Here is a 23,246-nt window from a genome sequence, read left to right on the forward strand (position 1 = left end):
ATCCTGACATCACCTTGACTTGCCTCCGGTTGCCCCTCCAGCTCCCTCTTTCTCTCCTCTCTCCATTGCTGATGCCTCCGGCCTACTGTTGAAATCAACTACTACCACGTGCGCCCTGGACCCCTGGCCGTCTAATCTTGTCCGTCTCTGAGCTTCTGATCTTGCTCCTTCCATTATGCATACTCTCAACCTGTCCCTGGACTCTGTTTCTGCTGCCCTCAAGCTTGCCCAAGATATGCCGGTACTCAAAAAACCCTCCCTTGACCCCACTGTCTTATCTAAGTTCCATCCCATCTCCAATCTCCCTCTTCTCTCGAAAGGGCTGTAGCCAGTCAGCTGATGAAACATCTCACGGATAACAAGTGGATTCCAGCCGCATCACAGTACTGAAACTGCTTTGCTTCGGATTATAAATGATGTCCTGCTTAATGCTGATGCTGCTGGTCCCTCTGTGCTTGTCCTCCTTGACCTAACAACCGCTTCTGACACCATGATCATAGCATTCTTCTTGACTCATGATTCTTAGAAGTATGCTGGGATCTCTGGAACCTCTCTCTCCTGGATGTCCTCTTACCAATCTGGACGCATGCAGTCTGTTTTCTATGCTGGATGCTGTGGTGTTGCAAACCCAGTCCCTTGTGGTGTCCCTCAAGGGTCTGTTCTTGGACCTCTTCTCTTCAACATCTGCATGCTTCCCTTGGGTCACCTCATCTGCCAACGTAGATTCATGTTTCACTCCCATGCAGATGTTCTACTTAAAACTTGACCCTCAAAGCCCTTCTGTCATAGTCCGGCTCTCAGCTTGCATTCAAGACATCAAGGCACAACACTAGCAAATCTGAACTCCTAGTAGGATCTAAAACTCAACTTAAGAAGCTCAATATAACCCTGAACCACGGAAACTGTCTGCTGCTGCTGCTGCCTTCCCCCACTGTACGAAGCCAGTACTTCTCCGTGGTCAAATCTTCCTTCTACCATCTTGGAAATATCTCCAAAGTCCGTCCCTACCTTTCCCTCCCGGATGCAGATACTCTGTCATGCACTTTATTCTGGTGTCCCAGTGTGTGGTATTCCGCTTGCAGCTTGTTCAGAATACCGCCGCTAGAATTCTGACTAAAGACAGGAAAAGTGAATATATTATTCCTGTGTAACAGGGGAGATCCATGCTGACTGTTTGGTGTATGTGTGGTACTGCAAGAAGGGGGCAGAAGCCTCGTAGATTTGCCTGTCAGTCATGGCAGTAACACGGAGAGGTGGGGAGAAGGGCATGTTGGCTTTCCCTCTCTCTGAGTGGTTGAGGGGCAGCCTTGGGGGATTGCTGATCCTATAAGATAACACTCTATTGTTCCCTCAGCCTGCCCCTCTAAGACGAAACGAGCCAGCTGGCAGAAGCTCTGCGGCCGGACCGAGCACGGCGGGAGAAGAATGGTGGAAGCGACAGCGAGTGGGAGAAGTACAGGCGTGGAAAAGTACAGAGCAGTTTCGAAGCAGTTTGAAAGCAGGTTGACAGCTGCAGAAGAAACTAAACTTCAAAAAAAAAACCTCAACATGGTCTTCAAGCCAGTAATCTGTGACACCTGCTTGATGTGGGAAATCCGAGAAAACCCAGCGGAGCTAAACCAAGTGTGCAGTAAGTAAAGTGCCGCGCGATCCAGGATTTGCATAAACTAGTAAGTATGCTAGAAATGGAGCTGGAGGAAGTGAGACAGCAACAGGATCTTGAGGAACTGGCACACCCACAATTCATGGAAGTCTGCATCACCCCTAACAGACTGAAAGCCACCAGGGAGATAGAAGGTCAGAACAGCTGGGTTCAGGTAGGCAGAAGCAGGGAAAAAAAGAAACTTCGTCAAACACAACCACCAGAAAACAAAACAACCAACAGATTTGAGTCACTTCAGAATTTTGATGAGCAGAACCAACAACAAGAGAATGAAAGGAACAACATCCAGGACCCTATTGACAGTGGTGACCAGACAGCAAAAAGAAGGGAGGTCATGATTGTTGGGGACTCCATATTGAGAAACACAGCAAGTTCAATTCGCAGTTTGGACCCCCTTACTACAACAGTGTGCTGCCTTCCGGGAGCCTCGGTCAAGCACATCACTGAAAACGTGGACAGGCTCCTAGAACGAACAGGAGACGACCCGGTAGTAGTCGTCCACATCGGTACAAACAACATTGGAAGAGACAGACCAAAATCCCTGCAAAATAAATTCAGAGAGCTAGGAAGGAAATTAAAAGAGAAAACCAAAACTGTGGTATTTTCTGGTATACTACCCGCACCTTGCAAAGGACCATATGGACAGCTGGAAATAATTAATCAAAACGAATGGCTGAAGACGTGGTGCACACGGGAAGGCTTCACCTATCTTGATCATTGGACCACATTCTACAACGAGGACTATCTGTATAGACGGGATGGACTGCATTTAAATAACAAGGGAACCAGTCTACTCGGAGAAAAGATCCTCGAGCAGGTTCAGAAGCATTTAAACTAGAAAGGAAGGGGGGAGAAATCAACAAAAAAACAGAAGGGAGACCGCATCAAAACAAGAACAACAACTCAGGTAAGACAACCATTAAATGTATTTATCTAAATGCTAGAAGTATCAGAAACAAAATTCTAGAACTTGAAGCTACTGCACTAACAGGTAACTATGATGTGATAGGTGTTACAGAAACGTGGTTATCTGAGAGTGATGGGGACGAATATAATATTTGTGGGTATACACTGTATAGGAAAGACAGGCAGGACAGAAGAGGAGGAGGGGTAGCGCTATACATAAGAAACAGTCTTGAAGCCCAGGTGTTAAACCTGGACAAAGAAAATAAAACCGAATCAATATGGGTCAGAATAACAGACAAAAATTCAAAGGGCATAATAATAGGAGCATGCTATAGACCGCCAGATTCAGACGGTGAGCAAAATAATCTGTTATACAATGACATTAGAAATGTGTGTAGCAAAGGAGAAGCCATACTAATGGGGGATTTCAACTTCCCCCAAATAAAATGGGAAAACCCGGTGGGTAGCGCGAAGGATGAAATAGAAATGGTGGAAATGACAAATGACTGCTTCCTAACACAATTTGTGAAGGCACCCACTAGAGGGGAGGCATGCCTTGATTTAGTCTTTTCAAATAACGAAGATAGAATAACTAAAACAGAGGTCAGAGAACCACTGGCAAACTCAGACCACAACATGGTCTCATTTGAAGTGTTTTTTAAATCCCCAAAAGTAAAGACTAAAGCTAAGGTTTACAATTTTAGAAAAGCAAACTATGAAGGTATGAAACAGAGACTAACAGAAGTAGATTGGAGTAAAATAGAGAAAACACCCACAGAAGAAGGATGGTTGTTCTTCAAAAATGTAGTACTAGAGGCGCAAAACAATTATATCCCTAAAGTAGACAAATCTAAATGTAAAACTAAATTGCCAAAATGGTTTAATAGATCAATTAAAAAAAAAATTCAGCGAAAAAAGGCACTTTACAGAGCATTAAAAAAGGACCAAAAAGAAAGTACGCAGAAAGAGTACACAGAACTGCAAACGCAAGTCAAAAAGGAAGTTAGAAAGGCCAAGAGAGAAATAGAAATGAACATTGCTAAGGGAGCTAAAACCAATTCCAAAATGTTTTTCCAATATTACAACAGCAAGAGAACATTCAAAGAGGAGATTAAATGTTTAAGAGATACAAATGGCAAAATCGTAGAGGAAGAAAAAAAAATAGCAAATATGTTAAATGATTACTTTTCACAAGTTTTTACAAAGGAAGATACTGACAACATGCCCCACATGTCATCCAGTTCCTATCCAGTTTTAAATAACTTTAGCATAACTGAGGCAGAAGTGTTAAAGGGACTAGGAGCTCTTAAAATAAACAAATCCCCTGGGCCGGATGAGATCCTCCCAGTAGTACTCAAAGAAATGAAAGAAGTAATTTACAAACCGCTAACCAAGATCATGCAGCAGTCTCTTGACACAGGGGTGGTACCGACAGACTGGAAAATTGCAAACGTAATACCGATCCACAAAAAGGGAAACAAAACTGAACCAGGTAACTACAGACCAGTAAGCCTGACTTCTATTATATGCAAACTTATGGAAACTATAATAAGATCCAAAATGGAAAATTACCTATATGGTAACAGGGTACTGGGAGACAGTCAACATGGTTTTAGGAAAGGGAGATCGTGCCTAACTAACTTGCTTGATTTTTTTGAGGATGCAACATCGATAATGGATAATTGCAAAGCATATGACATGGTTTATTTAGATTTCCAGAAAGCTTTTGACAAAGTCCTGCACAAAAGATTAATTCTCAAACTGAACGCAGTTGGGATTCAAGGAAACACATGTACATGGATTAGGGAGTGGTTAACATGTAGAAAACAGAAAGTACTGATTAGAGGAAAAACCTCAGAATGGAGTGTGGTAACCAGCGGTGTACCACAGGGATCAGTATTAGGTCCTCTGCTATTCCTAATCTACATTAATGATTTAGATTCTGGTATAGTAAGCAAACTTGTTAAATTTGCAGACGACACAAAAGTAGGAGGAGTGGCAAACACTGTTGCAGCAGCAAAGGTCATTCAAAATGATCTAGACAAGATTCAGAACTGGGCAGACACATGGCAAATGACATTTAATAGAGAAAAGTGTAAGGTACTGCACGCGGGAAATAAAAATGTACATTATAAATATCATATGGGAGATAGTGAAATTGGAGAAGGAATCTATGAAAAAGACCTAGGAGTTTTTGTTGACTCAGAAATGTCTTCATCTAGACAATGTGGGGAAGCTATAAAAAAGGCTAACAAGATGCTCGGATACATTGTGAAAAGTGTTGAATTTAAATCAAGGGAAGTAATGTTAAAACTGTACAATGCACTAGTAAGACCTCATCTTGAATATTGTGTGCAGTTCTGGTCACCTCGCTATAAAAAAGATATTGCTGCTCTAGAAAGAGTGCAAAGAAGAGCGACCAGAATTATTCCGGGCTTAAAAGGCATGTCATATGCAGACAGGCTAAAAGAATTGAATCTGTTCAGTCTTGAACAAAGAAGACTACGTGGCGACCTAATTCAAGCATTCAAAATTCTAAAAGGTATTGACAGTGTCGACGCAAGGGACTTTTTCAGCCTGAAAAAAGAAACAAGGACCAGGGGTCACAAATGGAGTTTAGAAAAAGGGGCATTCAGAACAGAAAATAGGAGACACTTTTTTACACAGAGAATTGTGAGGGTCTGGAATCAACTCCCCAGTAATGTTGTTGAAGCTGACACCCTGGGATCCTTCAAGAAGCTGCTTGATGAGATTTTGGGATCAATAAGCTACTAACAACCAAACGAGCAAGATGGGCCGAATGGCCTCCTCTCGTTTGTAAACTTTCTTATGTTCTTATGTTCTTATGTAATGAGCACAATAACAAACTAATTAAAAAAAGAAAATGAATTTTTAGTAATTTGGGCAGAACCCCGAAAAGTATCAGCAGATTGAGGGAACGGGTGAGCATAGGACGGAGACCCAAGCCATGCGGATAGCGACTGTCGCGGTAACGCTGCAGAGTGCAGGACTTTTATTTTGTAGTTTTATTACTGTATTTTATTTTCCCTTACTCTTTTTCCTTTTGTTTTCATAATTCTTTTGAGCACCTGTGAGTGCGAAAGCATTGGACTGTACCGGTATTGGTATTACTGCGGACCTGGCTACCGTTGTTGGTATTCAGGCCACAGACAATACAGCCCTCTGCGGGCTAAAGAGAAAATAAAGAAAATAAAAAGAAAATAATAAAACTGGGCACCAGTGCAGTGTTGCAAATAAACCTTCTGTCTCCAGTGTGTGTCAGTGAATTGCCCATCACCCTTCCACACCCTGTTTTGGCCTTTTTACACTGGCTCCCTGTGCAGTATAGAATTGATTTTAAGATTTTGCCGTTAACGTACAATGCCTAGTTATTTGCAGGATTACTGACCCCGTATCTTCCAAACCGCACTCTGAGATAACAGGATGCGGGGCTGCTGGTTATTCCTATGGTCAACAAAAGCAACACTGAGGTAGGGCTTTTACTTGTAGAGCTCCAAAATTATGGAATAAGAACATAAGAAAGGTTACAAACAAGAGGAGACCATTCGGCCCATCTTGCTCGTTTGGTTGTTAGTAGCTTATTGATCTCAGAATCTCATCAAGCAGCTTCTTGAAGGATCCTAGGGTTTCAGCTTCAACAACATTACTGGGGAGTTGGTTCCAGACTCCCACGATTCTCTACAAAAAAAGTGCCTCCTATTTTCTGTTTTGAATGCCCTTTATCTAATCTCCATTTGTGACCCCTGTCCTTGTTTCTTTTTTCAGGTTGAAAAAGTCTCTTGGGTTGACATTGTCAATACCTTTCAGAATTCTGAATGCTTGAATCAGATCGCCGTGTAGTCTTCTTTGTTCAAGACTGAATAGATTAAATTATTTTAGCCTGTCTACATATAACATGCCTTTTATACCAGGAATAATTCTGGTCATTCTTCTTTGCACTCTTTCTAGAGCAGCCACATCCTTTTTGTAGCAAGCTGATCAGAAAGGAACACAGTATTCCAGTTTTACTAATCAGTTGTAAAGTTTTAGTATTACCTTCCCTTGATTTAAATTTAACACTTTTCACTACATATCCGAGCATTTTGTTGGCCTTTTTTATAGCTTCCCCACCGTCAAGATGAAGACATTTCTGAGTAAACATAAACTCCTATATCTTTTTCATAAATTCCTCCCATATGGTATTTATAATGGACATTTGTATTGTCTGTGCAGTACCTTACACTGTTAAATGTCATTTGTCACGTATCTGCAATACGTGACAGAAATCAGAAATGTCTTCATCTAGGCAATGTGGGGAAGCTATAAAAAAGGCTAACAAGATGCTCGGATACATTGTGAAAAGTGTTGAATTTAAATCAAGGGAAGTAATGTTAAAACTGTACAATGCACTTGTAAGACCTCATCTTGAATATTGTGTGCAGTTCTGGTCACCTCGCTATAAAAAAGATATTGCTGCTCTAGAAAGAGTGCAAAGAAGAGCGACCAGAATTATTCCGGGCTTAAGAGGCATGTCATATGCAGACAGGCTAAAAGAATTGAATCTGTTCAGTCTTGAACAAAGAAGACTACGTGGCGACCTAATTCAAGCATTCAAAATTCTAAAAGGTATTGACAGTGTCGACCCAAGGGACTTTTTCAGCCTGAAAAAAGAAACAAGGACCAGGGGTCACAAATGGAGTTTAGAAAAAGGGGCATTCAGAACAGAAAATAGGAGACACTTTTTTACACAGAGAATTGTGAGGGTCTGGAATCAACTCCCCAGTAATGTTGTTGAAGCTGACACCCTGGGATCCTTCAAGAAGCTGCTTGATGAGATTTTGGGATCAATAAGCTACTAACAACCAAACGAGCAAGATGGGCCGAATGGCCTCCTCTCGTTTGTAAACTTTCTTATGTTCTTATGTTCTTAAAGTTCTGAATACTGTCTAGATCATTTTTATTGACCTTTGCTGTGGTGTTTGCCACTCCTCCTATTTTTGTGTCGTCTGCAAATTTAACAAGTTTGCTTACGATACCAGAATCTAAGTCATTAACCCTTTGCAATCCATTTATTCAGTGCTTGTCAGGTGCGTCAGGTCCAATTTCTTTTCACACACGCTGTTTAAAATATATCTTTTTTCAGAGTAAAACAAGTTTAAAAGGCATTGAATTGCAAAAGGACACTCAGTACTGTATCTCCAGCCGCCCCCCCCCCCCCCTGTTCGCTGTATTTTTCACAAACCTCTTTATAGATTAATTTTTATCACCACTCCTCAATAAATGCGATCCAAGTCATTATTTTATTATTATAACATATCAAAAAGCTCTGCAAATGTCTGTGATATTCTTTGAGCGCTGGATGCAGAAGCAGCTATCACCTTTGTTTATGCCCGTGTTATTTCTGTAGTGCATGGGGCTATGAGATACGGCCCTTCTTTTTTTTCAGCTTCATTCAGCTCCAATCGGTCTCACTCGGCCATTGGAAGGTTTTCCCGGATGCAATTTTATCTGACCCAGTATATTTGTATATTTTTTTCATACTTTTTATTTTTTATTTTCAGTATGTTTCTAACTACGTATGGTAACCAAAGCAAGCCCACTTCTCAAAAGAAAGTGGCTAACCGAAGCCTTTCAATATATGTTACTTCAGCCATTTAACATGTGTGCCAAAAAAAGGAATCCAAACTTAGGTAACATTGAAATTAGAAAGGTAATTTAACATTATGATGAATATAAAAGACATACTAAATGTTATGGAGAACAATGCAGTGACTAATAACACTATGTAACACAATTTTTGTTCCTGTTATTTCCTAATTGCTTATGCCTCAAAAGTATAGAACATGACTATTATTCCCCACAAACTTTGCTTTTGTGACCAGGACAGTGATATTTTGAAATTTACCTATTTCCAATGAGAAAACGGGTGAATTTGTGTCTTTTCGTTCACATAAAGTCAGAAAAAAAAAACATATAAATCCAAATTAACATGTATTTATACTAAAGTAATACAAAAATGACTACAAAAGATTTATAAGTGAAATAGATAAAATAAGACAGTTCTTACGGCACAGTCATGTGATCTTGTTTAGCCAATTATAGCATTGTTCAAGCCATTTTATAAATTGCTTCACGCTGATGGTTGCACTGAATCCTGTTACACTTCTCACTACAAATAGTGTTTATGCGCTACTCTAGTGACTTAACAGCAGCAGTAGGTACCATTCACAACTTTTCAGTTTTTTGCTATGTATTAAACATTTGCAAGTAGGAGTTAATGCAGCGCTTTTTTCCCCCATGATCGCGGTTTTCTGGAGGGACTAATAAATGTTAACTGTTACATTCTAATTTCCATTGCAAATCTTTAACAAACTCAATGTGTCATTGGGAAATTACAGGTACAATTACTGTCACAAAGTGGTAATTTGGCCACACGTCAAATTCTGCACGAGGAATATCCAAAAAACTGAAAATATGAACTCAGCATCTCATGCGGTTTATGAGTAGGTGAAAAACAGGCAACTTATTACCAGAAAGTTATAAGCAGCTCTTACTGGGAGGCTTAATAAGAATACGTTTTTTACTTACACCTTCAGTTCAGTACAGACTCCTGGTCTAATTTCCTCTAGGAGTTTCACCAAAGTATCCAAGAGAACCTGAGGTGAGCTGGACAACAAATCCCTACCACAGGTCACAGCTGCAATATCTGGAGTACATATGCAAACACCAGGGTAAGAATTGTGAGCTGACAACAGATATCACATTTTACATGCACAGTAAGAGTTCATACAAAATATTTTTTTACAAGCCTACATTGTATAACATTGGGGGATTGTGTTCTTCAAGCCAAATATTCAGAAATCTTGAACCACACCTCCTAATTACATTCACTAGTCCGTTAAATTCACAAGGAAAAATACTGATATCATAATTCACAATTGGGCTTGATACTCCCATGGAGACAAATCATAGCTGCACACCAGACTATATTTCTGGTGAAGCAAATGAAAAACGCAAACATAATCCTGTTAATACATCTTATACAGTCAAGTATACAGTACAAATCAGGTTTTGAGAATGCTGTATATTGCATTGTTGAAACTCCATTGGAACACTGTGTTCAATTCTAGTCTCTTGTGTTCTATCCCAAAGCTTGGTATTAAGTTTACATTTCTGGCTGAAGTCCCAGAATTAACGTCTTCATTCTTTCCTGTAAGGTAGTCGCAAGTGCACCATAATAAAAGTCGGCAGAAGCACCTATTATTCTCACTCAAAAATTCCCCAGGCTGTTACAGACAATAACTGTCTAGGTTGCTAAGATACGATCTGCCTGGCATCACCTGCAGGAGTGTTATCTGGGGTGAATGAACTCAGTGGCCTATCTGTTAGACATGTTTTATTTTTGTATTTTAGACAGCATAAATACAACATTTCGTAAAATGCCTACTGCACTGGTAATTTGTATACAGTAAATTAAATACCAAGATCACTGTTTGTGAACTGAGTCAGAACCAGTGTTGTCATCTCGTACACTTTTCCTAACCAGAAGCCTGGTCATTCCAAACTGTAATTCTAACATCTTGTGTAGGCAATTTATTAAGTAATTCCACCTCTGATAAGGTGGCAGTATTTGACTGGTTGGCTATTTTTGTTGCAGTGAGAAGGTAAATCTTGATTCCTGGATCTTCAGAGCCCTTCGTTTGCGATTTATATCGATTTTTACAGAAAAATTCCTGGGTTTTTACAAAAAATATATTTATGTATTTTTATTTATTTTACCGATTTTCATTCGAACTTTGGTCCACTCAAGTACATAAAAACAGACGATTATGTTAAGAAAATACAATACATTAGATATGTGTTTATGTTAATAATAAATTAGGCTACATGGATATGCCAAGCTGTCTGTTAAAGTAAGGCAAGGGAAGATATACACACATGCAATACAGGCACGAGGGCATCTGTACATACTATAACTCTCACGCCCTCCACGTACACATTTCACGAGACAGATCTAGTGAACTAGTGAAAATAAATACCAGAAGCTGTGGAATTTTACAATGTAACAAAATATGGAGTTGATGTTTTGGATCAGATGGCACGGAAGTATTCCGTGAAAGCTGGCTCCTGGCGGTAGCCTGTTCAGGTGTTTTACAATGTGTTGGTCCTAGCAGCCATCAACTCCTGGGTACTTTACAAATAATGCATGGAGAAGAATTTACCAAGGAGAGAATATATTTTACAGTTAGCACAGGAACTTCACAAGAAGCATTTGGAACAGAGAGAGACTGAGAAGCTGGCAACCCCGCTGACATCCGCGAGACACCAATGCCAGATTGACAAGTGCAAAAGAAATAAAACTTTGTACAGCTGTGCCCTGTGCAGAAAGGCGGCGTGGAGAAGCACATTATTTGTGTTGATTGCGAACAGCCTTAGACTCAAGGTAATACCCTTTTGTCGAAAAAAAGAAAAAGACATTAAACTTTATTGTGCTGTGCGCTTCTGTAAAACGTTTTCTTTTAAGTTTATTTATCTACATTGTTCAGTTGCTTTTGCTCATCTGATCACTATGTAACACATTTTTTGTTCCTGGGTAGTAAGTGTTATTTCCTAATTGCTTATGTATCAAAATTATAGAAAATGGCTATTATTCCCCACAAACTTTGCTTTTGTGACCAGGACAGTGATATTTCAAAATATCACCATGTCCAATGAGAAAACGGGCAAATGTGTGTCTTTTCGTTCACATAAAGTAAAAAAAAACAACATATGAATCCAAATTAACATGTATTTATACTAAAGTAATACAAAAATGACTACAAAAGATTTAGAAGCGAGTAGTTTTTTGAGATTTACGATTATACTGTATTTACAGTATAATTTTGCCCGTTTTCCCATTGGAAATAGTGATATTTTGAAATATCACTGTCCTGGTCACAGAAGCAAAGTTTGTGGGGAATAATAGCCATTTTCTATACTTTTGAGGCATAAGCAATTAGGAAATAACGCTTACTACCCAGGAACAAAAAAAAAATAAAAAATTGTTACACGGTGTAATAAACCGATGAAAAGTTAAAAATGTATTGCTATCATTTCAGTTTTATAAATATGTTTGTTGTAAACCGATGTCTGTTCAGATGTTTATTTACATTTTCTTGTTTACACCCCCTTTCAAATTTTTCATATTTTGTTGCCTTATGGCTTGGAATTAAAAAAAAAATTAAAAGTTATTTTTCATTTATCTACACATCCTACCCCACAACTTCCAAGTGAAAAAAATATACTAGACATTTGTAGAAAATTAATTAAAAATAAAAACTGAAATAGATTGGTTGGATAAGTGTCCACCCCCCTTGTAACAGCAATCTTAAATTAGCTCAGGTATAACCAATCACCTTCAAAATCACACACCAAGTTAAGTGGCCTACACTTGTATTAAATTACAGTGATCCACATGATTTCTGGATAAATTCAGCAGTTCCTGTAGGTTCACTCTGCTGGGTAGTGCATTTCAAAGCAAAGTCTCCACCATGAACACCAAGGCACTTTCAAAAGATCTCCTGGACAAAGTTGTTGAAAGGAACAGATCAGGGGATGGGTATAAAAAAAATATCAAAGGCCTTGAATATCCCTTGGAGGTTAAGAGAATTACTGAAAAGTGGAAGGTGTATGGCACCACCAAGACCCTGCCTAAATCAGACCATCCCTCCAAACTGGATGACCGAGCAAGGAGACTGATCAGAGAGGCTACCAAGAGGCCAATGGCAACTTTGCAAGAGCTACATGCTTTTATGGCCAAGAAGGGTCAAAGTGTGCATGTGACAACAATATCCCAAGCACTCCACAAATCTGGCCTGTATGGTAGGGTGGAAAGAAGAAAGCCATTACTCAAGAAAGCCCACCTTGAATCCTGTTTGAAGTATGCAAAAAAAACACTCATGAGATTTTGTAGCCATGTGGCAAAAAATGCGGTGGTCTGACGAAACTAAAATAGAACTTTTTGGCCTAAATCATCATATTTGGCGCAAACCCAACACAGCGCATCACCCAAAGAACACCATCCCTACTGTGAAGTATGTTGGTGGCAGCATCATGTTATGGGGATCTTTCTCATTGGCAGGGACTTGGGCACTTGTCAGGATAGAAGGGAAAATGAATGAAGCAAAGTACAGAGAAGTCCTTAAGGAAAACCTGCAGCCCTCTGCAAGAAAGCTAAAACTGGGACGGAAGTTCACCCAGCCAAAGCTACACTGGCTAAGGAACAAAAATGCAAATGTCCTTGAACGGCCCAGTCACAACCCCGACCTAAATCCAATCGAAAATTCATGGCATGACTTGAACATGATGCTGTCCATCAATGCTCCCCAAGAAACTTGACAGAGCTTGAACAGTTTTGTAAAGAATGATCAAATATTGCCAAATCTAGGTGTGCAAAGTTGGTAGAGACCTATCCCAACAGACTCACAACTGTAATTGCTGCTAAAGGTGCTTCCACCAAGTATTCTCAGGGGGGGTGGATCTTTTTTTAATATATAATTTTTTTCTCAATAAAAACTTTTTTCTCCTTAACAATATGGAGTATGGTGTGTAGATAAGTGGGAAAAAAATCCTCATTAAATGCATGAAACTCTGAGGCACAGTGGTTTGCAGAAGTATTCACCCCCTTCAAAGTTTTCGCATTTTGATGCATTACAAATAATGTGTGTACTGTTTTTCAAACAAACTTTTTTTATTCAAAGCTGTAGTGGTTAAACTGAACATTGTTATATGAGTAGGAGGTTAAATGTCAGCAAAACTTGCAAAGAAAATGTACAAAATGAAACGTACTGGTTACATAAGTATTCCGCCCCTTAAGTCAGTACTTTGTAGAAGCTAGTAGGTCTCTACTAGCGTTACACAGCAGGATGGTGTCATTTTTGCCCATTCTTCACAGGAAAATTGCTCCACTTCCGATAAGTTGTTGGGGATCTTCGATTGGACTGCAATCTTCAAGTCTCACCATAAATTTTCAATTGGATTCAAGTCAGGACTTTAACTGGGAACATGAATTCTCTATTTGTTCAACCACTCCAGTGTGGCTTTGGCTTTGTGCTTCGGGTCATTGTCCTGCTGAAATGTGAATTTCCTCCCCAGTTTCTGAGTCTTGGCTGACTCAAACAGGTTTTCCTCAAGGATTCGCCTGCACTTTGCACCATCCATTCTCCCCTCTATCTGACAAGCTTCCCAGTCATGCTAAAGAGAAGCATCCCTATAACATTATGCTGCCACCACCATGCTTGACAGTTGGGATGGTGTTGACTGGGTGATGTGCAGTGTTGGGCTTGCGCCAGATGTAACACTTGGAATTTAGACCGTAAAGTAAAATTTTTGTCTCGTCTGACCACAAAATCTTTTTCCACATGTCATCTACATGTCCGAGTGAGACCAATAGGAGCCGAATAAAACCGAATGGATTACCTTGATACAACGGGTGGATTTGTTTAACCTGAAAAAGGCTCGACGAAGTCTAAAATAAGTGGCTTTTATATAAACTGCATGTTAAGCGTTAAAGTTTTACATAAATGAAGGCTCACTTAAACTAAAGTGTCAGTTTTGTAAACAACAGAATAGTTTTTTTTTTTTTTTAAATACTTAAAAAGGAATGCTGTTGAGCTTAAATTGCTTTGTGAAATAAATAGATGGCATTGTTCAATAAGGGATAGTACTCATCAGTCTAACAGTCGTGCCACAAACAGTAAAGTTCAAACGACCAGTACAATAAAGTAAAAAACGCTTTTTTGTTTTTATGGAATTGTAAGACACTAAATGAGTGTTTATTTATTTATTTATTTATTTATTTATTTATTTTTAACTATAAACTGTTCCTTAAAAGTAACTAATTGTATAACTAAAAACAATAAAATGTTTGAATTTATTGCAAACACAGATGGTTGTGTGTGTGTGTTGTTTTTTTTGTTTTTTGTTGACCCTCAGTATAACGCCACCCTCGCTTATTGCCCGTTTTTGCCCATGGCCCTTACCTAGGTATATAGTATATCTCCGGTCCTTCTAGTGTTAATGAAAATGTTTATAAGCTAAATGGTTGTAAGTCACCAACAGTAAATTGTTTATTAAAAAGAAAAGTTTGATTTTTATTGGAGATAATGGTTTCATAAACTCAGACGTTGCGTACTGTGTTTTGAGTTTAGTTTCAGTTTCACAGCAAACCACATTATGTTTGTTACCACAGCATTAAACTCCTTTCACTTTCAATACTCTTACTTTTCTGTAGTTTTTTTTTTTTCTGCTGTCCTCCCATCCGCCCAAATTAACATAGACATTTCCCCAGAAAAATGTGGCTTTAGTTATTTGCTCCAATTTTAACCCTTTTTTTGTTATTGTAATAAACACTGATGAATCCCCCCCCCCCCCACCCAAAAAAAAGAAAGGCCTTATGGATCTTTAATGACAAACAAAAAAACACCACCACAAAAAGTAATTACATGAACGTGTTTTTGTTTAATCTTACCAAAGATTGCTTAAATGTGAAATTGACAGTGACTTTGCTTACTTGTAATTATGCCTGCCAAAGCTAACACAAACTGAGTTTCATCATGCTGCTCTGGTCTGATATCTGCATCAAGTGACTTGACAAAGGTCTCCAGTGTCTGTCCAGCAACATTAAAGAACCTTTCTGTTTCTCTCTGTAAAAATAAATAAAAATGTTTTTGGTAACCCTCTGTCAGCAGCAAGAGGTATGACTGCACCACAGCATGTTTAAAATTACATATCATAACACTTTAAACATCACAGCATATCCTTACATGTGGTTAAACTTTAATCACTTACCGTTTGGTTTGACACCAAGAACGTCCTTGTCCGACTCGGGAAACTGATATATTTTGGGGTGCATCAGCACCCCGTTCTGCCCTCCGTGGTTCGAAAAAATATAAATGTTTCACATACCACAATTACTGCACTGCTTAATGTGCAATTCCACTTCATTTTGAAGCAGAGATATGTGCTGACAAACAGTTTTCTTTACTTTTTTGTACATTTGCAAATACAATATAATTATTTTTGTATTTCATATTTGTGTTTGTGGCATTTTAAAGGCCTTACTGTTCATTGCATTTTTTTTTATAAATAAAATATTTAAAAAAATGCTTAGCACTACAAAACCACATTTAGGCACATTTTGTCAGGCACATCAGGTCCAATTTATTTTCACATGCACTGTTTAAAATACATTTCTTTCCAGAGTAAAACAGGTTTAAAAGGCATTGAATCACAAAAGGACACTCAGTACTGCATCTACAGCCAAGCTCCACTCCTCGTTCGCTGTATCTTTCACATACCTCTTTAAAGACGTGCATACTGATAAATCCCCTCCAGATCACTCATTTTATCACCAAACTCCTCCTCCAAGTCATTATTTAATTACTATAACATCTCAAAAAGCTCTGCAAATGTCAGTGATATTCTCTGAGCGCTGGATGCATAAGCAGCTACCTCCTTTGTTATGTCTATGCTATCTCTGTAGTGCATTGGGCTATGAGATACGCCCTTTTATTTTTTTTTATATTTTTGGTTTCATTTGGCTGCTATCGGTCTCACCCAATAAAAAGCCACAGCTTCTGGTTTGTAGGGTTTATTTAGTGTTCTTTGTTTTCAGTTTTTACAGATTCACAAATAAATGTACACTTTTTTAGAAATTATCCTGACCGTTTTTTTACAGATTTTCTCCTGAATTTGAGCTTCTGTGAGGGAGGGGCTCCCGAGGTGAATCTGGAAAACAGTGCAGGATGCACCCTATAGCCTGTAGGTCACTGGTTTGAGTTCAGGCTATTCTATTGCCGACGGGAGCTCCCAGGAGGAGACGCACAATTCAACGAGTGCCGCCCGGGGGGGCGAGGGTCAAAGGCTTAGGTCAGCTAGGATGTTCTTGGCTCACCGCACACCAGTGACCTCTGTAGTCTAGGACAGCGTGTGCTCGTCTTCACCGCTCCCGAGGCAGCATGGGCATGGTAGTGGTGAGCTGAGCATAATAATAATTGGATATGCCAAATTGGGAGACACTAATTAAAATAAATCGGCGATTACTAAAAAATAAATAAATAAATTTAATAATAATAATTCTGTGACGTCAACCTTCGATCTATTGATTCATTCTACAAATCTTCTAACTAAAAGTGGCTGATTGGCTTTGAAGAGAAGGGAGTGCGGGGCAGATAAATTGCCGATTAACAAATCCACAGTTAGTGCTATGAATCCACAGAAAGCGTTAGGTTATTATCATAACCCTGGTTCCCTGAAATAGGAATATTAGCCATTACAAATGGGTGTTTCCTCTTTAGACACCCGAACCTGAAACTTTATACCAAAGACTTCACGTCAGAGCATTGTGACGCACATGCTGCTCTGCCCCCGAGACCCTTAAGGAGCTGCGCGCACTGACAACAATGTAATTTTCCTCCGAGAATAGCGACCATGAACACCTCTACTCAACGAAGTTAATGTTTACTATTCCTATTTCAGGAACCAGAATTATGATAATAACCCTTGTGCTAGTTAATCAATATCCAACAATAGCTTGAAGAGACATAATATGAAGACTCACCTAATGTTGTGACGGTGGACTGGGAAGCTGCCCTGAGCTTGAAACCCGGGATATGCGGATCTACGATATTCAGTTGGTAGAACCTAGTAAAAGTATGGGGGGGGAGCCCAAACCGCTGCACTGCTTATGTTCTTGACAGATGCACGTTGGAATAAAGCTCATTAAGTCGCCTAATACCTGGAATAGCCGGTGAGCTTCTCAGGCGGGGGAAGACGTCTAATATGCAACCTACTACCTCATGTGCCACCTGAGTGACGGCTTGTGGGTATGTGACAGTTGTTATTGTCACTCCCCATAATGGAGGGGGTGAAGGGGTTAATAATATTGTTTTATTAAGTGTCTTGTGCTTTGAAACAGTTGTTTTGCAATAACCTTGAATGTTCAGTCATGTGACACAGGGCTCGTAAAATCGCTAGCCCGAAGTTCCAGGACAACCAAAAAAATCTGTCTGATAACGTCTTTTTATTGGCTGCTTGCCCGATGTGCAATCCAATTTTTTTTACTCTATAACAAGATAACGTTCTGTGCTTTAATCAAATAGCGGTTTGCCAATTGAGATTCAGCTCACAGATCAACCTAGTAAAACACATTTAGAGGGATCAATGCGTTTCATTGGTAAGGGGAGGAGCCAACAGCACAGCAGAACAACGCAGCTATAAACGAGACAGTCTTCCCAGCGACAGCGAGTGGAAGCAACAGCGTGGGTGAAGTATAGGCGTGGAAAACTGCAGAGCAGTTTAGAAGCAGTAAGGAGAAATTACATCTTTAATTGCTTTAATCAGAAAACACAGGACATTGGGAAAACACTGCTGCTCAGTCAAACAGCTGCGTGTGTTTTTCTGATAACAAACAAGCTGAAACTCTGAGCAGCTGATTCAAATTCAGTGCCGTTCTGGGACATGGGGGAGGGGAGGATCCAACAGCACAGCACACAGCTATAAACGAGGCAGTCTTCCCTGTGACAACGAGTAGAAGCGACAGCGTGGGAGAATTACAGGTGTGGAAAAGTGCAGAGCAGTTTAGAAGCAGGTTGACAGCTGCAGAAGAAACTAAATTAAAAAAAAAAAAAAAAAAAAAAAAAACACATTAACATGGTCTTCAAGCCAGTAATCTGTGACACCTGCATGATGTGGGAAATCCGAGAAAACCCAGCAGAGCTAAACCAAGTGTGCGTAAAGTGCTGCACAATCCAGGACTTGCATAAACTAGTAAGTATGCTAGAAATGGAGCTGGAAGAAATGAGACAGCAACAGGATCTTGAGGAGCTGGCACACCCACAATTCATGGAAGTCTGCACCACCACTAACAGACTGAAAGCCACCAGGAAGATGGAAGGTCAGAACAGCTGGGTTCAGGTAGGCAGAAGCAGGGAAGAAAAGAAACTTTGTCAAACACAACCACCAGAAATCAAAACATCCAACAAATTTGAGCCACTTCAAAATTTTAATGAGCAAAACCAACAACAAGAGAACGAAAGGAACAACATCCACGACCCTATTAACAGTGGTGACCAGACAGCAAAAAGAAGGGAGGTCACGATTGTTGAGAAACATAGCAAGTTCAATGCACAGGTTGGACCCCCTTACAACAACAGTGTGCTGCCTTCCAGGAGCTTCTGTCACGCATGTCACTGAGAACATGGACAGGCTCCTAGAACGAACAGGAGATGACCCGGTAGTAGTCGTCCACATCGGCAGAAACAACATTGGAAGAGACAATGGGATACTGTCGGCACCATGCAAAGGATCATATGGACAGCTGGAAATAACACAGTGTAACAAAATATATATTTTTTTTGGTTCCTGGGTAGTAAGTGTTATTTCCTAATTGCTTATGCCTCAAAAGTATAGAAAATGGCTATTATTCCCCACAAACCTTTTGTGATCAGGACAGTGATATTTTGAAATTTACCCATTTTCCAGAACATTCCAGATAGATTCAGTGCTGAGTAAACTTGGAGTAACTTCTAGATATTTCTAGAACTTTCCAGTAATATAAATAGTAGTATAAATACAGGGGCCTTAAGCCCACCAGTTCAGTTTAGTTCCAGCTGCCTAAGTGGATATATATCTGCATTTTTCTGAGATGCCATCAAGAGGCTGCAAGCATCAGGCAGACGCATTCTGCTATGTCTGCGGCCAATTTATCAAGACAAGAGTGAAAAAGTACTCCGTGGAAGCATCTGCTAAGATGCGTGAGGCCTACAAGGCATATTTCGGCATGCCTGTCGGAGATCAAGACAAACCCTGGACACCTCATTTCACCTGCGAGCACTGCAAAAAAACCTCTGGAAGGTAAGATGGACAATTGTTGCTCGGAATTTTATGTTATAAAATTTGTTAAAATTTTTTAAATTGTAAAAGTTTTTAATTTTAAAATGTTTTACAAAATTTTCAATGTTATTGAAAAAATATATCATATATGAAAAATGTTGCGAGAATCTCTTACACATTAGTCATGGGTGAAATAAATGTATTTTTGTAGGATGGTACAGAGGGTAAAAGAGAGCCATGAAGTTTGCTATCCCAAGAATTTGGCAGGAACCCACTGACCACTCAAGCAACTGCTACTTCTGCATGGTGGACCCTTCCAAACGTCAGACTGGCAAGAATGCACCTGCTATAACGTATCCGGACCTTCCTTCATCCATCGCCCCGGTGCCACACTGCCATGAGCTCCCTGTACCCACTCCTCCGGAGAGAGAGCAGCCATCTTTAGAAGAGAGCAGCAAGTCAGAGCGAGGAAGACGTTGTAGATCCAGATGACAATTTCAGAGGTGGAGCTGAGGAGAGAAACCCATACTACCCCAACCAAAAAGACCTCAACGACTTGATTAGAGATCTTGGTCTCACCAAGTCCAATGCCGAGCTTTTGACGTCTAGGCTCAAGCAGTGGAACTTGTTGATGAAAGTGTGCAAGTCGCAGATCAGAGGAAGCGTCACCAACCTTTTTCCAGCTTCTTCACCCGTCAAGATGGGCTCTGCTTCTGCCACAATGTGACCAGTCTGTTCGAGGCAATCGGAATCGCCTGTAACCAGAAAGAGTGGCGCCTCTTCATTGACAGCTCATCCAGGAGCCTCAAAGCCGTGCTGCTCCATAATGGTAACAAGTACCCGTCTCTTCCCCTGGCTCACTCGGTGCACCTCAAAGAGGATTACAACAGCATCAACACCTTGCTGGACGCCTTAAGTATGACGAGTACGGCTGGGAGGTCATAGGAGACTTCAAAATGGTGGCATTCCTGATGGGTCTCCAAGGCGGTTTTACCAAGTTTCCCTGCTATCTTTGCCTTTGGGACAGCAGGGACACCAAGGCGCACTACCACAGGCGAGACTGGCCACAGCGGACCGCGTTCTCTGTGGGGAGGAACAACGTCAAGTGGGAGCCACTGGTGGACCCCCGGAAGGTGCTGATGCCACCGCTGCACATCAAATTGGGCCTTATGAAACAATTTGTCAGAGCTCTAGATAAGGAGTCGGCAGCCTTCAAGTACCTTCAAGACTTCTTCCCTAAGCTGTCTGAGGCAAAGGTCAAAGCCGGTGTCTTCGTCGGACCACAGATAAAGATCCTGGAGTGCAATGAATTCCCCAAGAAGCTCACTATTAAGGAGAAAGCGGCTTGGAACAGCTTTGACGCAGTGGTTCGGGGCTTCCTGGGCAATCACAAGGCCGAAAACTATGTGGAGCTGGTTGAGACTCTGGTGAAGAACTACGGCACAATGGGCTGTAGGATGTCCCTCAAAGTCCATATGCTTGATGCTCATCTTGATAAATTCAAGGAGAACATGGGAGCATACTCCACCAGGATATACTGGCTTCCACCAGGATATACTGGACTTTGAACGCCGCTACCAACATGATGGGAGACTACATTTGGGGGCTGAATCGTGAAAGTGATTTACAGTATAATCGTAAATCTCGAAAAACTACTCACTTCTAAATCTTTTGTAGTCATTTTTGTATTACTTTAGTATAAATACATATTAATTTGGATTCATATGTTGTTTTTTCTGACTTTATGTGAACGAAGACACAAATTCGCCCGTTTTCTCATTGGAAATAGGTCAATTTCAAAATATCACTGTCCTGGTCACAAAAGCAAAGTTTGTGGGGAATAATAGCCATTTTCTAAACTTTTGAGGCAAAAGCAATTAAGAAATAACACTTACTACCCAGGAACAAAAATTGTGTTACATAGTGTAATTAATCTAAACGCATGGCTGAAGACATGGTGCACACGGGAAGGCTTCACCTATCTTGATCATTGGCCCACATTCTACAACAAGGACTATCTGTATAGACGGGTCGGACTGCACTTAAACAAAAAAGGAACCAATCTACTTGGAGAAAAGATCCTCGAGCAGGTTCAGAAGCATTTAAACTAGAAAGGAAGGGGGGAGAAATCAACAAAAAAACAGAAGGGAGACCGCATCAAAACAAGAACAACAACTCAGGTAAGACAACCATTAAATGTATTTATCTTAAATGCTAGAAGTATCAGAAACAAAATTCTAGAACTTGAAGCTACTGCACTAACAGGTAACTATGATGTGATAGGTGTTACAGAAACGTGGATGTCTGAGAGTGATGGGGACGAATATAATATTTGTGGGTATACACTGTATAGGAAAGACAGGCAGGACAGAAGAGGAGGAGGGGTAGCGCTATACATAAGAAACAGTCTTGAAGCCCAGGTGTTAAACCTGGACAAAGAAAATAAAAACGAATCAATATGGGTCAGAATAATGACAAAAATTCAAAGGGCATAATAATAGGAGCATGCTATAGACCGCCAGATTCAGACGGTGAGCACAATAATCTGTTATACAATTACATTAGAAATGCGTGTAGCAAAGGAGAAGCCATACTAATGGGGGATTTCAACTTCCCACAAATAAAATGGGAAAATCCAGTGGGTAGCGCGAAGGATGAAATAGAAATGGTGGAAATGACAAATGACTGCTTCCTAACACAATTTGTCAAGGCATCGACTAGAGGGGAGGCATGCCTTGATTTAGTCTTTTCAAATAACGAAGACAGAATAACTAAAACAGAGGTCAGAGAACCACTGGCAAACTCAGACCACAACATGGTCTCATTTGAAGTGTTTTTTAAAACCCCAAAAGTAATGACTAAAGCTAAGGTTTACAATTTTAGAAAAGCAAACTATGAAGGTATGAAACAGAGACTAACAGAAGTAGATTGGAGTAAAATAGAGAAAACACCCACAGAAGAAGGATGGTTGTTCTTCAAAAATGTAGTACTAGAGGCGCAAAACAATTACATCCCTAAAGTAGACAAATCTAAATGTAAAACTAAATTGCCAAAATGGTTTAATAGATCAATTAAAAAAAATATTCAGTGAAAAAAGGCACCAAAAAGAAAGTACGCAGAAAGAGTACACGGAACTGCAAACGCAAGTCAAAAAGGAAGTTAGAAAGGCCAAGAGAGAAATAGAAATGAACATTGCTAAGGGAGCTAAAACCAATTCCAAAATGTTTTTCCAATATTACAACAGCAAGAGAACATTCAAAGAGGAGATTAAATGTTTAAGAGATACAAATGGCAAAATCGTAGATGAAGAAAAAAAATAGCAAATATATTAAATGATTACTTTTCACAAGTTTTTACAAAGGAAGATACTGACAACATGCCCCACATGTCATCCAGTTCCTATCCAGTTTTAAATAACTTTAGCATAACAGAGGTAGAAGTGTTAAAGGGACTAGGTGGTCTTAAAATAAACAAATCCCCTGGGCCGGATGAGTAGTACTCAGAGAAATGAAAAGTAATTTACAAACCGCTAACCAAGATCATGCAGCAGTCTCTTGACACAGGGGTGGTACCGACAGACTGGAAAATTGCAAACGTAATACCGATCCACAAAAAGGGAAACAAAACTGAACCAGGTAACTACAGACCAGTAAGCCTGACTTCTATTATATGCAAACTTATGGAAACTATAATAAGATCCAAAATGGAAAATTACCTATATGGTAACAGGGTCCTGGGAGACGGTCAACATGGTTTTAGGAAAGGGAGATCGTGTTAACTAACCCGCTTGATTTTTTTGAGGATG

At 40.0% G+C, this 23,246-nt stretch overlaps 1 protein-coding gene across 1 annotated transcript in view; it reads right to left on the bottom strand.

The window, feature by feature from the left end:
* The window catches only part of LOC121321046 (heat shock transcription factor 2 binding protein), an 85,574-nt gene that overhangs the window by 36,153 nt on the left and 26,175 nt on the right, over positions 1–23,246 (bottom strand). Inside the window, exons 4-5 of the mRNA XM_041259958.1 lie at positions 15,120–15,252; positions 9,158–9,275 (exon numbers count right to left, since the gene is read on the bottom strand). Of these exons, the coding sequence (XP_041115892.1) occupies positions 9,158–9,275; positions 15,120–15,252 (251 nt within the window). The remainder of the gene's footprint in view (positions 1–9,157; positions 9,276–15,119; positions 15,253–23,246) is intronic.

Source organism: Polyodon spathula, chromosome 9 (assembly GCF_017654505.1).
Source record: "Polyodon spathula isolate WHYD16114869_AA chromosome 9, ASM1765450v1, whole genome shotgun sequence".
NCBI lineage: Eukaryota > Metazoa > Chordata > Actinopteri > Acipenseriformes > Polyodontidae > Polyodon > Polyodon spathula.